This window comes from Pelodiscus sinensis, chromosome 14, assembly GCF_049634645.1.
Source record: "Pelodiscus sinensis isolate JC-2024 chromosome 14, ASM4963464v1, whole genome shotgun sequence".
In the NCBI taxonomy this organism is placed as follows: domain Eukaryota; kingdom Metazoa; phylum Chordata; order Testudines; family Trionychidae; genus Pelodiscus; species Pelodiscus sinensis.
Genome location: NC_134724.1, coordinates 45,079,890 through 45,096,281, shown reverse-complemented (window position 1 = coordinate 45,096,281; position 16,392 = coordinate 45,079,890). Strand labels below are relative to the sequence as shown.

Genomic DNA, 16,392 nt, shown 5'->3' with positions numbered 1-16,392 from the left:
AGGGAAGCCAAACAGTGGAATTAATAATGTCTGCACAATCAACTGCAAAAATGCAACTTACATGGGTGAAGTTTATTTTGCAAGCAGGGCTGACAAGAACATTTCTATTTTCCACCTCTCCCCTTCCAGAACATACAGATTAAAAGAGGGACAGCAAGTAATACACTGAATATAATATAAAAACACACTACTTCATTAATTTTCATCATTTAATTCAATTGAAGTTAATCCACCTGACAGTTTTCAGTGTAGTGCAGTTTAGTGGATTGCTATAGAAGACCTTGGAAAGAGAACATGTAGCTGAGAGGTAGGACTTTTGTTTTCTGATTTTTTTTCAAGTTAGACAATATTGTCAAACTTTAAAAACAAATGTTACATTTTCTAGAACATTTACTTAATGTCAGTGAAGGTTGTTACAAGTAAACATACAAATATTTCCATAAAAAATATTTTGTTACCAAATCTTTAACTGATAATTGAAATTCAAAAAAAAAAAAAAAAAAAAAGAGACCTGGTAATGAAATTAACACCCTGTAAGTTTTGAGTACAAAAAAAATATGCAATATATAGTGATCTCAGGTCAAGGCCAAGCAGAAACATCATCATGCTGGAAACAAATCCTGTGGTGTACTACTTACGTGATTTAGGATTAGATTTTTAGTATTATTGCATCCTATTTTTAAAAAGCCACAAATTTACAGTTACAACAGAAAAATTAAGCTTATGACATTCCAAAGTGAAAAAAAGGAGAGAAACTACATATAATTAAGATTACAGTAAGTGGCAATCTACATATTGCCCAAGTAGTTTAGGCTTTCTGCAAGCAATTTATCTTGCCATGAAGATGAAAAAAATTCTTGCTAGCATATTTATGGAAGCTTGTTAGCTAAATTCATACAACATACAAATATGAGGTAAACAATTCTCAGCTTAGTGTTTAATTCATTTATATTTTCTTAAGAAACAGTAGTCAACTTATTTAGCTGTGCAACAAACTTTTCATAGAAAAAAAATACAGTACTTGCAAGCCAAAGGAAATCAGTTACAAATAAACATTGTTCAGTGATCCACTCATTTATTTCACCTTAGTTCAAGGCAGGCTAAGTACAGATACTGTACATTATAATATGTGCACACAGGGAACACATTACTAGTTCTTTAAGGAGCAATTTCTACATTCTTTCTTTAGGCCCCTTCCTAAATTTGATCCTTCTCTGAAGCATGTTATATGTGTACTTAAATGTAGAGAGATCCATCCGCAGGTCCCACATAACCAACTCCTATTAGCAGCACATCTATTAGTGTCCATATTCCCAGTCCGCCAAAGCTGAAGAGTTTGCCCAGACCTTCACGCCACTGGCCCAAGTAAAAACGATCTGCTCCAAATCCACCAAGAGTGATGCTAGGAACACAACATAACAATTAAAATAATTGTGCAGAATCCCAAATTTGGATGTCAACTTACCTGCAAATATTTATAGCACAGGAACACTAAATTTTACTAATGATGTTCAATTTCGATTAACTAACTAGTTAATGGGATTTCTATTGACTATTCGATTAGTTGAAAAGGACTAGCGTGGCATTCCGCCTTTGAAACATAGAAGAGCCCCAGCAGGGACTCTTGTACATTTCAAAGTTGGAACACCACCGCTGCACCCCTGCCCCCTCCCACAGAGCTGGAGGGAGATGGCTTTTTAGGTAGCTCCCCCCAGCACCCCTTCATCTACCCCTCCCCCCGCTACCTCTTTGTGATAGAGGCAGCAAGGGGGGGGGGGGAGGGTGAGTGACTAGTCAACTATCCTATAAGCTTTTACATATCAGATAGTCGACTAGTTGTTTATATCACTCATTTTTACATATCCTGAATCAGGAAACTAGCTGCAGATAGAGAAGGAAACGGTTCTAGCTCCAAAAAGCATGTCAGACTGGTCTTAACAAAACTTATTACTTTTTTTGTTCACACAACTTATGGTAAATCAGGTAGTACAGGCTGAGCCGCTCATATTAGCCCCCATGTTTTTCATCTTTTAAGGGAAATTGAATTGTTTCCTTAAAAAAGGTTAATTCTTGTTTCACAGTCAAGTTGTATAAATACGCTGAGATCCTGTGGCAACATCCTAATCACCACACAGTGAGTACAATGCTTTGGGGCTTAATGTGTGAAGAATCAAGTTACAGCCTGGTTTAACTGTGTAGCATCCAAGCACATCTATACCAAACTGTCATCTTGTTTTCCAAGATCTCATTTCTCTTTAATACCTGTTGATACCTGTTGTGAACCAGTTATATAATCAAGGTAGGGATATCTATATGAGTCTGGAACAGCTCTAAAGAGTGAACTGCCTCATTCATTTCAGTTGCCCAATGATAATTAACATCTCAACACTGTTAGCTCTTTCACTGCTCATTAAACTGCGTGTATAAGAAAGTGTCGAATACATAGACTGGCAGACTCTTTTTGGGGATAGCCAATACGCAGAGCACAGGCTAATCCAGATCACCAAATGCCTTTGAATATTTTTATTTACTTACTATGCCATGAAAATTTCTCTAGAGTCTGGACTCATTACAGCTTGACTAAGAAATTTGAACCTTGACAAAAAGAACTGACTACCTGACTCTACAATGACCAAAAGTTCCCTTTTGGCACCATAAGCAGATGCTGTTTGGGAAACACCACCATTTTTTCTTCCATTCAAGGAATCTAATGAAGTTCAGCAAGGTATCAAGCTCCAAAGATAAAACCAAATTCAGAACTGCTTGCGTGGTCACAACAGACTGTACAGATGTTCCAAGTCTCATTTTGGTTATTCCCATAAATGTAGCTTACTCCATGGCCAAAGCTTGGAAGAACGCTACCTTTTTCCACCTAATATATGCATACTTAATTTTGAATCCCAATACGGGAAACAGCCAACATTGAGCATTTTATATTAAAGCATAAGCATACTTTTGGTCAAAAAGCCACAGAAAGTATTAAATGGTTTTGTACTCACTTTCATTTAAGGTTAGGAACTATATCATTGAAAAAAAAAACTCATTTAAGGCAAGGTATACAATTTGAACATGAAGTTAAAGTATTGCATAAGTCTACCTTAGTGCCAAGGCTGTAGACCATTTATAGCCTCCAGTCCAGTTGCAGTAAAGCATCTTAGGAAAGACACGCTTACCTAAGACAACAAATGAAATGCATTCAAATCCTGATGCCATTAACAAAGCCCAAAGATTGGCTAAGAATTTAAAATATGAGGTGCAAATATGTCAAATTACTCTTTACAACAAACATTGTCCAGTGAAATAGCGTCAGTAGCTGAACTCACTGTATTTGAGACCAGTGTTCCCTCTAAGCTCCGCTGCAGCACAGCTTCACAGTGTTTCATCAGCCCAGCCCAGTCAGTCAGCTCCATGCAGAGCCCTGAGTCTCTTACTGGGCATAGCTGATTAATCACCTATGAAGCTGTGCTGCCGTGCAGCTTAGAGCACTGGTCACCAACAAATAGATCAGGATCCACCAGTAGATCTTGGAGCCTCTGACACGTGATCCTGACTAGTTTGGCCCACAGGCTACCAAGCTTCTTGATTTACATCCTGTATTAAAATTCTTGCTATTTCAAATGTTAACTGACAGGATATTTTTAATTTATGTCACAAATAACCCCTCATTGGAAATTCTGTTGATGCTGGATCAAATAATTCCACTGGAGAAAACAACAACAACCACAACAACACTTTTTTCACTTATATTAGTATTAATTGAAAACACTCTCAATGTAAGACTACGGTGCTGTTGAGACAATGGTTCTAAAGCATCACATCATTTTAAAAATATTAAGAGTCAGACTACAAAATGAAACTAAACAGTGAAATAATGCACATTTCAACAAAAACTAGACACTGAAATTCCATGTTTATCCACTAACTGAACCAAAGAACATTCACAAATTCTTCGCAATAGAACCCTCTATAAACCATTTATTCGTAGCGCTTACCTAGACAATGAATATGATCGTGTACTGTACAAGTGGCGTTATATCGTTGTCGTGGACAAGAGACTGTCATGCAGTTTGTAGAATTAGTACATACATAATCAGTAGGTTCAAGCTGCCAGCAAAACTGACAAGTCATGTTGATTGTGAAGTTCTCTACTTGATTGTTTTTCTGATCCTATAAAGGACAGTATAGTATTATTGGTCTTAATAATCCTAAACAGTACATCAAGAATTTGAAGTATTTGTTAATATGTAAAACAGATTGCACTGCTGTGCAAAGAAAGGACAAGATGACGGTGTTTTATTTGCCACCTTGTGACGGGGGGCCTTGGAACCCGCCGCAAGCCGGTACACACGGCAGGAGATGCTCCAGACCCGTTGTGCTGCCTGCTCGGCGGTTGCAGCGCAGCTGGGAGGAGGCGGGGTTGAACGAGGACGTAGCAGCCCACCCGACGCAGAAGGCGGGGCCGCCCACGCCGACGGCACCCTGCACTGCGCAAGGGGTGGGGTCGGAGACAGAGGAAGGATGAAAAGCATACCGCAACTCAAGAGCAGACCAGGGGGAGGAGACAAGTCCAAGGACGGACCCATAGCCCCATTATGGCCATGAGGAGCAGGAGGGGTAGGCAGTGGCCCAGGGCAGGGCTGTGCTAAAGCCCGTGGGCTGGCGAGTTGACGGAAGGATCCCCCGCCAGCCAGCCAGGGACTGCGCTGACCCTGTCCTTAGGGCCCTGGGCTGAGAACCATGAGCGAGGGTGGGCACAGGTCTCCCCGCAGGGAAATGACAGGCGAGACGTCGTCACGCACCGGCCGGTACAGGAGCCAGGCTACGGGAGGCGGTATTAGAGAGAGAGAGAGAGAGAGAGAGAGAGAGCGCGCATGAGACTGAATAGCCATACGAGGGACCTGGGTGTTAGCCCTGCTGGGGCAAGGGTGGAGAGCTGTCACTGTGGCCATCCGGTAAAGGGGCCCCGGCAGGGCCATTGCTTGCCCAATGCTGGGGACACCACACTGATAGGGCTAGAATAAACCAAGACAGGGAACCCTGAGAGGTTGGCCCAGCCACATCTGAGGCCATGTCAAGGGATCACCCTCTCACACACCTACATATTATATTCAGCATTTAGTGAGAACGGATACTAGAGAAGTTGGGAAGAAATAATCATACTTGATAAGTAACCATTTATGCCTATAAATTTGTTTTGTAAAGTCTACATGAGTTTCAAGACATAATTAAACTGCACTGTGGCCTTGTCTCCACTATGTGGTGAATCAACACTGCAATGATCAATCTACTAGTGGTTGATTTATTGAGTCTGCTTAGATGCAACAAATTGATCTCTAAGCATTCTCCTGCCCACTCCAGCACTCTACCAAGGAGAGCAGCCACCAACCTTACAGCATGGAAGTATTTGCAATAAGTATTTGCACAGCTGAAGATGCTTCAGGTGGATCAATGGGAGGGGGGTTAGTATAGACAAGGCCTGTACCATTAACAAGTGATTTAATTCCAATTACAAAGAAATAGGTTAATTACTTACAACACAATGAATTTGTGGCTTGACCTTGCAATCAAAAGTTGCTGGCTTCCCATATACACAGGAGACGTTTGTTGTACAAGTCATACAATCTGGAGGCAATTTGCTGCAGAGCCCATTGCTGGGACACTTACTCACATAAGATGGAATCTCTGTAGTCTCTGAAGGGTGAAAGGATTTGTTATGAATAAGAGTTTTAGCATTGCCTACACTACAATATAGTCACAAACGTTAATAATTTCATAGTAAAGTACTCTCCACTTACAGCTAACATAAATCAGTAGCTTATATATCATGGCATCCTGCTTTTACCAGCAGCAGTATCAGCTGCTTCAAAGGAAGAACTTTGCAGCAGCATTCCCTCTTCTACCCTCACTCATATGGAATCAATTTTGTTACGTTCACCAATATGGAGGTAAAGTGACATGACTTTCATACTGGTGCACATACCAAAATTCATGGGGACAGAAGGTTGGGTTGCGAAGGTCTAAGGTTCCAGATGGGGGTCCAGGTTCTGGGATGGAGTTGAGGATGAGGTTTCAGAGCTGGAGCAGAGGGTTGGGATGCAAGGATATGGAGGCTAAGGAATATGGAGTAGGGCCAAGTTCAGGAGAGGTTTGGAGTAAAGGAAGGTGCTCCAGGACTACTGCAGAGAGAGGATTCTCTTCTCACAGCAGCATATGGGTTGAGAGAACAACCCCTCTTCCCACCTTGGTAGCACTGGGGCCAGGCCACCTTGGCAGGGGCCGGGTTGTTAGTCCCAGCAAGATCGGGGCTAGCTTACGTCAGACCAAGTTTGATCAACTCATGGCACGGTCTGGGCCAGGGTCTACTGGCCCTGGCAGGTTGGATGGCAAGCTAATTTGGAGTCAGGGTAGAGCAGCACTCCCCGGCTGACAAGTCCCTGCCCTGCATGGCTTCTTTGAGCACTGTTATATAGGCATCTGGCACAGCCACACTGTTTACAGGGAAATCAGAGCAAGACTATGTTTTTCTAAAAGATATCTGGCATGCATTATTTTGGGAAATTCTAGGGCCTATGTAATCCAGGAGATCAGACTAGATAATCACAATTATCCCTTTAGGCCATGGACTCTATGTTTATTTAGGAGCTATAACAGAAGAACAAACATTTCTACCTGTTGCTCTAGTATATGGAGTACTTGTACTAGGAGATGTTACAACTTTAGTGGACACAAACTGTTGTTTCGAGTGTTCTGTTGTCATCAGAGATCCTGCTATAAGAAAAATGAACAGATTCAATGCACTATAGTTATTTCTATAAAGATAGTAATCCAGAATTTAACTACAGTTCAGACACTATTTGATCCCAGCCCTCTTAAAAAACAACAACAACAACAAAACCACACACAGCAATATCTTTGTTATACGGTAGGATCATCTTTGGGATAAAATATTTTAAAAGCCCCATAGATTCCCCTACTTCGTTGCACTACAATTTTGCACTTAAGACAACAAAACTAGGGAAGTGAAATTTCGATTAATCAGCTGATTTGAGTAGTTGATGGAATTTCCCTCAACTACTTGATGGAATTTCCCTCAACTACTTGATTAGTTGATAAGGGGGTGTTCAGTATCCTCTGCGCCTCTCTCTTTGAAAGCTACAGGAGCCACGGGGTGCCTCTTGCACATTTCAAAAGGAGAGAGTCAGTGGAAACCCGAGATAGCAGGGATGAAGTAGTCTCTGCTGGCACTGGTTCCCCCCTGTGCCTCTTCCTTTGAAATGTACAAGAGCCGCAGGTGGCTCTTGTACATTTCAAAGGGAGAGGAGCAGCAGTTGGGACCAGCGCAAGCAGGACTGTTTCAATCCCTGCTTGTACCGTTTCCATGCTGCCCTCTGCCTCCCCTGCCCTTGGAGAACACTATGCTGGCGAGGGGCAGCGGGGAAGAAACTGGCTTTGAAGCCAGTTCCCCCTAGAAACAGCTCCTGCTCCTCCCCTTGCTGCTTCTCTGATAGAGGCAGCAGGGGTAGGGGAGAAACTAGCCGAGGTCCTACTCAACTACTTGATGGTCCAATAGTCACTTACGTCCCTAAATAAAATACAATTATAATTTGTTTCTGATTACTTTTGCTCTTTAGTTCTTGTAACCTAGCAAGAAGCCACGCTGTTTGGAGTGCAAATGTTATAGTATACTATCTATGACAGAACAAAAGTAATTAGTCAAGCAAGTCACTGGCCATTTTACTAGGAAAACTGCACCACAGAAGTAGTTGGAGACCATGGCACCAATTCTGCAAACACTTATTAAATATTCAGCTCTGCTGATGTAAGTAGTTCCACTGACTTTGTGGGACTACTTACATTCATTACTATTTGAAAAAAAATCAGGGCTTAGACCCACAATGCAGGATCACACAGGGTGCGTGAATCACACCAAGATGGGAAATAAACATATTTACCACATTTATCTGTGGTTAAGATAATCAAAATTCCTGCTAAGCAAAATGTTAACATTTCTTAGACATTCCTTGCCCTGGAAAGTGCATGTCTAATCAGAACTATCTTCAAGTCACTTTTACCTAGGGTTGCCACGTGTCCAATATTGTACCAGACGGTCCGGTATTTGCACTCTGTCCGGAAAAAAAAATCAGATAATACCGGACATGTGCAGTGTCCGGGTATTGTCTGATTTTTCCAGCTGTGCACCAGACAGAAGCCTGGAGGGGGACCAGCTAAGAGTCCCAGCTGGGAGGCGGGGCTGTGATTGCTGCCGGGAACCCTCAGTTGGTTGAGTGTAAGGAGGAGCAGGGGAAGCCTCCTCCTCTCTCCTGCGTCACCAGGAGCCTGTGCAGGACGGGCAGTGCCCCGGGATCTGCAAGTGCCCAGGTCAGTCCCACTCCACGCAGGCCCATTTGCTCATACCCCCTTCCTTCCTGGCCGGTTCTCCCGCACTTCCCCTCCTGATCTTCTCTGGCCAGCCCCCCTGCACCACCTCCCAGCTCTGCTTCCCGTTGGCCCTTCCTCTTCCCGATCTCCCCTGGCCAGCGCCGCTGCACCCCTCCCCCCACGCCAGCTCTGCTTCCCTTCCTCCGCCCCCCCTTCCTCCCAGCCAGCCTTGTGGCCCCTGACCCTCCCACCCCAGCTGTGTTTCCCGCCCCTTCCTTCCTCCCAGCCAGCCCTGCAGCCCCCACCCCCCAGCTGTGCTTCCCGCCCACCCTTCTTCCCACCCTCCCCCAGCTCTGCTTCCCACCCCCCACCCTAATTCCGGCTGGTTCTTCCCCCCCCCCCCCGCCCCAATCAAGTGTGTCTGGTTTTTTTGGGGGGTGTACAGGGGAACCCTACTTTTATCCAACGAACATTTCCGCAGTAAGTCTAGCTCTTGAGTTTTCGACTCTTGGGCACACCCCAATGAGTTCCACAGATGAGTTATTCATGCTGCACAATTCCCTCAGATCGCTGACATTCGCTGTTTGTGCAGCTACCCCCCCCCCCCCCCCGCAGCCACCCGCCCAGCACAGGCCGACAGGCAACCCGCGCAGCGCAGCCACCCCAGCTCGCGGCAAGGGGCCCACAAGCGGCGCGTTGGCACCCTCGGGCCCTGCCGGGGACAGCGCGACGCGGAGATAAGCCGGCGGGGAGGGGCGCCCCCTCGCCTCTAGCAGACGGGCCCCGAGGAGGCGGCAGACGGGCCCCGAGGAGGCGGCAGACGGGCCCCCGTGAGGCGGCAGACGGGCCCCGAGGAGGCGGCAGACGGGCGCACTCACCGCGGCCCGACAGCACGTAGAGCTGCGAGAAGAAGAGCGCGACGCTACAGAGCCGCTCTAAGGCCGACAGCCCGGGCCTCGCCAGCGCCGCCATCTTGGCTCCATCCGGGGCCTCAGCCAGTGCCCCTCCCGGCAGGCGCACGGGACGTAGAGCCCGCGCCCGCGCGGTGAAGCGAACGCGAGCGAAGTCCGCCCCTTTCCTCGCGACGGGGGGGGGGGGGGGCTGTCCCAGAGCGCGCGGGATCTGAACGCAGGGCCCGTGACCGGGAAAGGCACCGGGCTGGGAGCTGACGTAGCACGTCCTGTTCGCGAATAGCTCTTCCGTCTGATAGGCCGACCTTCGCCCCGCCCCCGTCTGAGCCTAGAAACGCAAGGTCTTAATTAAGGGGGGGGGGGTAATTTGGGAAAACACAACAAAGTTCATAAACAGAATCCATGAGTAAGATTCCCCCCCCAGTACGGATCCCCCCTCCCCCCGCAGTACGGATCCCCCTCCCCTCGCAGTACTGATCCCCCTCCCCTCGCAGTACGGATCCCCCATCCCCCCGCAGTACTGATCCCCCCTCCCCTCGCAGTACTGATCCCCCCTCCCCCTCCAGTACGGATCCCCCCTCCCCTCGCAGTACGGATCCCCCATCCCCCCGCAGTACTGATCCCCCCTCCCCTCGCAGTACTGATCCCCCCTCCCCCTCCAGTACGGATCCCCCCTCCCCTCGCAGTACGGATCCCCCGTCCCCCTACAGTACTGATCCCCCTCCCCTCGCAGTACGGATCCCCCGTCCCCCCGCAGTACTGATCCCCCTCCCCTCGCAGTACGGATCCCCCGTCCCCCCGCAGTACTGATCCCCCCTCCCCCCGCAGTACTGATCCCCCGTCCCCCCGCAGTACTGATCCCCCGTCCCCCCTTAGTACGGATCCCCCCTCCCTTCGCAGTACGGATCCCCCCTCCCCCCGCAGTACTGATCCCCCCTCCCTTCGCAGTACGGAACCCCCGTCCCCTCGCAGTACGGATCCCCCCTCCCCTCGCAGTACTGATCCCCCCTCCCCCCGCAGTACTGATCCCCCCTCCCTTCGCAGTACGGAACCCCCGTCCCCTCGCAGTACGGATCCCCGTCCCCTCGCAGTACGGATCCCCCGTCCCCCTACAGTACGGATCCCCCCTCCCCTCGCAGTACGGATCCCCCGTCCCCCCGCAGTACGGATCCCCCCTCCCCTCGCAGTACGGATCCCCCGTCCCCCCGCAGTACGGATCCCCCCTCCCCTCGCAGTACGGATCCCCGTCCCCTCGCAGTACGGATCCCCCCTCCCCTCGCAGTACGGATCCCCCGTCCCCCCGCAGTACTGATCCCCCGTCCCCCCTTAGTACGGATCCCCCCTCCCTTCGCAGTACGGATCCCCCCTCCCCCTACAGTACTGATCCCCCCTCCCTTCGCAGTACGGAACCCCCGTCCCCTCGCAGTACGGATCCCCCCTCCCCTCGCAGTACGGATCCCCGTCCCCTCGCAGTACGGATCCCCCGTCCCCCTACAGTACGGATCCCCCCTCCCCTCGCAGTACGGATCCCCCGTCCCCCCGCAGTACGGATCCCCCCTCCCCTTGCAGTACGAATCCCCGTCCCCTCGCAGTACGGATCCCCCCTCCCCCCGCAGTACGGATCCCCCCTCCCCTCGCAGTACGGATCCCCCGTCCCCCCGCAGTACGGATCCCCCCTCCCCTCGCAGTACGGATCCCCCGTCCCCTCGCAGTACGGATCCTCCCTCCCCTCGCTGTACGGATCCCCGTCCCCTCGCAGTACGGATCCTCCCTCCCCTCGCAGTACGGATCCCCCGTCCCCCCGCAGTACGGATCCTCCCTCCCCTCGCAGTACTGTCCTGTTCCTTGCAGGTCCATAAGCTCAGCAATGTACATGTCACCTGCAGCCCCCCCCCCCTATGCACCTCACTGCCAGGTGCTGCCCTTGGGAAGCGGGGGAGGAGGGAGGCACCTTACATCACGGGTCACTTGCCCTCCGCGGGCTCATCACTGCCCTTCTGGCCTCTCGCTAGCCTCTCTGCCACCAGCCTGCTGGCCACTGATGGGGTTGCTGGCACTCACATTTCTCCAGCTCCCACCCTGCTCACTGCTCTCACCTGCTTGGGGTGGATCTGGCTTTGGACAAAAGCCCAGTAATTTCAGCTTTGAGTGATTTCAGTTCTTGGTCCAAAGTATAGTCCAATATCCACTGGAGTAAGTTGAATATCATAAAAGAGCCCTTAGTGAGCCTATTTTAGCCCTATCACAGAGACAGTGGGGGAGAAACTGAACCAATCTTACAACTAACATCTGGAGGGTATGTCACCCACTGATTGAGAGTTCTGCCCTCCCCCACAGAACTCTGGCAGTGGAACTTTTGGCCGTTTAAGGTCCTTTAAAGTGACAAGGTCTCCTTTTGAAATGGGTCTGTCTGTCTGTCTCTGTCTTCCCTCACTAATTGCAAGCATTAGTGATCATATTTCACAATTGCTGCATTTAGTATTAACATAATTTGTGACCCCAACAACCAAATTGATTACAATGAGCAAAACACCCCTGTATCGACGACCTCTCGCGGTCCCTTCCAGTCATAGTCGATGATTCTATGATATGATTCTATGAATACCTCGTAAAACTAAACAAACAGGAGCAAACTGTATTTACATGCTCATGCCCAGAATATAATTCTTTACACAGAGTGTTTCCCTCTTTTGAGCCATATTAAGTTTTCTTTTTTGTATTCCCACAATAATAAATTTCAGACATTGCAAATATTAATGAAAAGAGTCATAAGAACATAAAGAATGTAAGAACGGCTGTACTGGGGCAGACCAAAGGTCCATCTAGCTTTCCTGTAGTACGGATGCTGTATTTCAAAATAAGCTTTTCCATAAGATCTTTTCTGGAAAAGCTTCTGCTGAAAGAAGCTTGCAGTGTAGATGTACTCTTAATCAAAAGTATCATTATGTCCTGCTGTAGCCAGACATGAACCCCATCTTCGTTTCCGCCCCCCTCAGAGAGCAAGAGAAAGGCAGTCAGCCTTTGATGCTCTAGGAACGCAGGTGTGCTGCCTGTCCCTGACTCTACCATAAACAGAAACCAGACAGTAAATGGGCTAGCTGACGACCCAGGGCCTCCCATCACCCTGATGGCTATTACCAGTAATTGACACGCCTGCACTGTCCCAGGAGAGAAATCTTCACCCATCACATACCAGAGGTGCCCATTGTCTTAATTTTCCCAGGTGTGAATTATGCTTTGCACCCTTTGTGGAAAACTTGACATTCAAAGCCATTTTTCGTAATTGGCCACTTGAGACCAGGAAGAAGCCTACATGACCCAAGGGGTATAAAGAGGGGTTTAGTAGCCCACCCCATTTGAGCTCCAATCATCTACACCTGCTGGCAGGTATTGATTGTCTCCCGAGGTCTGTGGGACACCCAACCTTGTCCTACTTCTTCCCAAGGGATTGAAAGACGTTGGCCATGCCAAGTCTGGAACACAGGGGTTAGAATATATACCTGCTAGGTGTCTATTTTGCATGCATTTAATAAGAGCTCAGAGAACCAAAAGGGTTTCATGGTACCTGTAAGTGACTACTTAGTGTAATTTGTGTGCTGTCCTTTGTAGTGGCTGTGTTATCTGTAACACAGTAGTAGCATTTAACAGCTAAGTTTACCCTGTAACAATAAACCTGTAACTGTTTAAGCTTTAACCTGACTCCTTCAGTTGCTGTAACAGAACCAAGCACAATTTAAAAGAACTTCAGCCGGTCATTAGGGACAGGTATAGGAAGAGCTTGGAAGTTTTGGATCGTGTGACTCCCAGGTGACAGATCTGTTGGGGCATCTCTCAGTCTTCCCTAGACTGCCCGCTGCGAAGGGATCCTGTATCCTAGCAGCTGAAATCTGAGGTGTAATAAGCTCTCCCTGTAAACTTCTTGGGGCGCCCGTCATCCTTCTCCAGGTTGCCCACTGCGAAGGGACCCCTGTCTCAGCAGTTGAAGTCTCGGGTGTATCACACACACACACACACACACACACACACACACCCACCCCCCATCGGCTGACACCTGCTCTTCATGCAAAATTTCCTATACTAATCTGTTCCTTGTTCAAGGACTTTCAGGACTGGATCCAAGGAACAGATTCAAAAGGTGCACAGATGTCAGATGGAAGCTTAATATTAAACTCTGAATTTTCTCTTTAAGCAAAATACTTACACGTTATAGCCTATTTTCTGCTTCATTTTTAAGAGATCAGGTAACTATGTAAGTCATAATTTAAACTGATTATACAATTGGTTGGGTAATTTAGTATCATAAAAAATTAGACAAGCCATGTGTTACTAAAACAAGTGTACAAAAGAAAGTGAAATAAAATTAGACTTGTACGGAGAATAAACCTCTCAAAACAGACTGTTGTACTGAAGATTTATTCAGTTGCCAGGAACAGTAAACTATTCAGTCTAATTACAAAATGGAGCAATTAAAATAACTAATTTAGATTCAACATATGCATAGCTGATGTTATCAATGAACTCTCCTAAAGATAAAATTACAGAAATTTACGTAACAGGTTTTCAACATTTTCCTAGTGTCCATGCCCCAAACAAAGCAGAAACAGTGTAATCTATGGAAGGTCTGGGGTTTATTTTAAAGTTTTAAAAGTGAATTTAGTGCTTGTGAAAGGAGCCAGGTTTTCAGCACTGGAAATGGAGGTCTTCAATGTACTCATAGAACAAGAACACTACAGTCAACAACCTAAGTTCCTTACAGCGCTTAGTCTATATTATTCAACCTCTCTAGGTAGTCACTAGACCATTCAGTGCCTGTCCTTGCTGTTAAGACTTCCAAAAGGAGTAGCAACATGTGTGTGGCCTGTTAACATTAGTCCAGTAGGAACTAGACACACCTCAAAACAAATATGAGAATTTTAATTTCTTATACAAGCTGTCAAGTTTCTGATGCCAGACAAGTTACATAGCTATCTTTTGACTGATTAAGTTTGTTAGCAGTAGCCGAAGTACACTTTCCAGTGTTTTTCTCTTGATCACTTTTAGAGTACCAGCTTTAAATATGTAGCAGAAACAATACATTTTGTAGTATAGGTGAAGTTTTTTTCTAAACTGAATTTTCCAGTTGCTATGGTTTCAGATGATTTACTTAAGTCATCCAAGGTTTGAATCTTTTCTTTTACCCAATCCCGAAACACCCATATCTATTACATTTTTGTGCATTAATTACAAAACCTTGCAAATAATCACAACAGTGTTATCGAGGGGAGGACAAATTTTCAATTTCATTTAGAGGTAACATTGCTGCTAAGTGGGAGCCATTTCAGAATTCTTCCTCTGCATATAAAGTATGTGATTTCTTAAGTTGCTTTAGTTTTTCAATGGCAGACGTTACCAAAATCTCTCCATGAACCTTATTGTCTCTTGTTCTCACATTGACAGCATTATTTGCTTTTTCCTTCTCTCCAACAACTGCAAGAGGAATATTCCAGAAAAACATTAATGGATATGCAGCAGGCATGTAACTTTTTAAAGAGTACATAATTTTTAGGAAAAAATAGCACAGGACCTGATGCTAGTCACCATTTTAGCTATATTATCTTCCACACATTAAAGAAGGTATTCTCTACCACTTAACTATGAAACTATTACACAATCATACCTGTTACTTTATTTAAAAAAAAGTGAAAAGAAACTCTACTTTAATTTGCTTCAGTCTGTTTAATCTCCTGCTTAGATTATGAAATTTAAAATAAACATCAAAATCCATGACATCTGTCGTTTATAACCAAAATTTAAAAAAACATTTACAAAGATCAGAAACAAATACACAATTACCTAAAATAAAGTTATATTGTGCAAGCTGTGCATTTCTTATTTTCTTGTTTAATGTGCAGCTGTGATCTACATCAACATCAGCCATAAATCCTGCTTCAAAAAATTCATGGCAAACCTACAATAAAGTTAAAAGTTCCATTAATATTACACACACAGGCTTCAGTAATTCATTCTCTCTCTAAGAAGCAAGAGCCCCCAAAAATATTATTTTCGTTCGGAATTTCATGTCCTCATATTAAATTCATGACAATTTTAGAAGGTAATAAAGACTACTTCAACATGTATAGGAGTTTACACATTTCTGTTCTAGGTTGGAATTAGAGATTATATCGTGACTGTTAAAATAAACTTTACTTCAATTTTTTAAAAAGCAAGTCTACTTTTACCTGTTCAGCATATTTTTCACAAGTAGGCCCCACAGGGACAATCATCACCTGGCGAGGAGAGAGCCAGAAAGGCCTGGCAAATAGAACACAGATAAAATTTATATAAAAATACATTGTATATACACTTACACTAAACACACCTTCCATTCATGCAAGCGTTTATATGCTTGAATATATAGGTTCGCAAACTGGTGGGCGTGCCCTTCTGGGTGTGTGTGTGAAGAAATTCCAGGGGGGGCACGAGGCAACCCAGCGCCCCCCCCATTAATTCCCCCCCCCCCCCAAGGAAAGAGCCCTGTCCATCTGGTTAAAAAAAAAAAAAATTCAGAAAATACCATGTGAAATGTCTGGTATTTTCTGTTTTTCCTGCCTTGGGCGTCCACCGGAACATGTGCAGCTCAGGCTGGTGGAGACAGAGGGAGGATGGAGCATCCTGGGCAGACTTAAAAATGGTCACCTTAAAAGGGCAATGCCTGCTCTGCTTTTCCGCTGGAGTACTGGCACTTTTTTTTTTTTTTTTTTTTTTTTTTTTAAAAAACAGTGGTCCTGGGAATTAAAAGGGCCATGACTGTTTTTTGGCTTTGGTCAGTTTCTTTCTTTTTTTTTCTCTCTCAACAAGTTTTGCTGCTTTTTTTGGGAGAGGGACGGGGGAAGAGGGAGGAAAAGAGAGGTGAGGATTTCTCAAAAATCAAAAAGGGATGTGATGCCGAAAAGTTTGGGAACCACTGCTCTAACAGTAACTGAATAATTTTAAAGAAGGTTTAATTATAGACATCTAGGCTAAGGCATGGTCTTTATCCTGCCTAATTCACCTGAACATATTAATGAATAATTCTGGCTCTAGGTTAAATAGAAAATTTACTGTTAAAAACTAAAATAACATC

At 45.9% G+C, this 16,392-nt stretch overlaps 2 protein-coding genes across 5 annotated transcripts in view; both read right to left on the bottom strand.

Annotated features, from left to right (window-relative positions):
- Positions 1-51: 51 nt before the first annotated feature.
- TM2D3 (TM2 domain containing 3) lies at positions 52-11,265 on the bottom strand. 4 transcript variants are annotated; one of them, XM_075897736.1, is made up of 6 exons: positions 11,247-11,265; positions 6,670-6,768; positions 5,534-5,691; positions 3,993-4,167; positions 3,098-3,173; positions 52-1,402 (listed from the first exon to the last, which is right to left on the bottom strand). In XM_075897736.1, exons 2-6 carry the CDS (start codon positions 6,755-6,757, stop codon positions 1,237-1,239), a joined length of 663 nt encoding a protein of 220 aa, XP_075753851.1. In that variant the 5' UTR covers positions 6,758-6,768; positions 11,247-11,265; the 3' UTR covers positions 52-1,236. The 4 variants fall into 4 exon arrangements, with proteins under 4 accessions (XP_075753851.1, XP_075753849.1, XP_075753848.1 ...); XM_075897734.1 differs by lacking the exon at positions 11,247-11,265 and adding an exon at positions 9,258-9,569 and having other exon boundaries at positions 6,670-6,765; XM_075897733.1 differs by lacking the exon at positions 11,247-11,265 and adding an exon at positions 9,258-9,565.
- A 2,419-nt stretch (positions 11,266-13,684) lies between these two features.
- The window catches only part of TARS3 (threonyl-tRNA synthetase 3), a 34,905-nt gene continuing 32,197 nt past the window's right edge, over positions 13,685-16,392 (bottom strand). The window contains exons 17-19 of the mRNA XM_075897731.1: positions 15,509-15,581; positions 15,123-15,237; positions 13,685-14,756 (exon numbers count right to left, since the gene is read on the bottom strand). Of these exons, the coding sequence (XP_075753846.1) occupies positions 14,608-14,756; positions 15,123-15,237; positions 15,509-15,581 (337 nt within the window). The 3' untranslated portion in view covers positions 13,685-14,607. The remainder of the gene's footprint in view (positions 14,757-15,122; positions 15,238-15,508; positions 15,582-16,392) is intronic.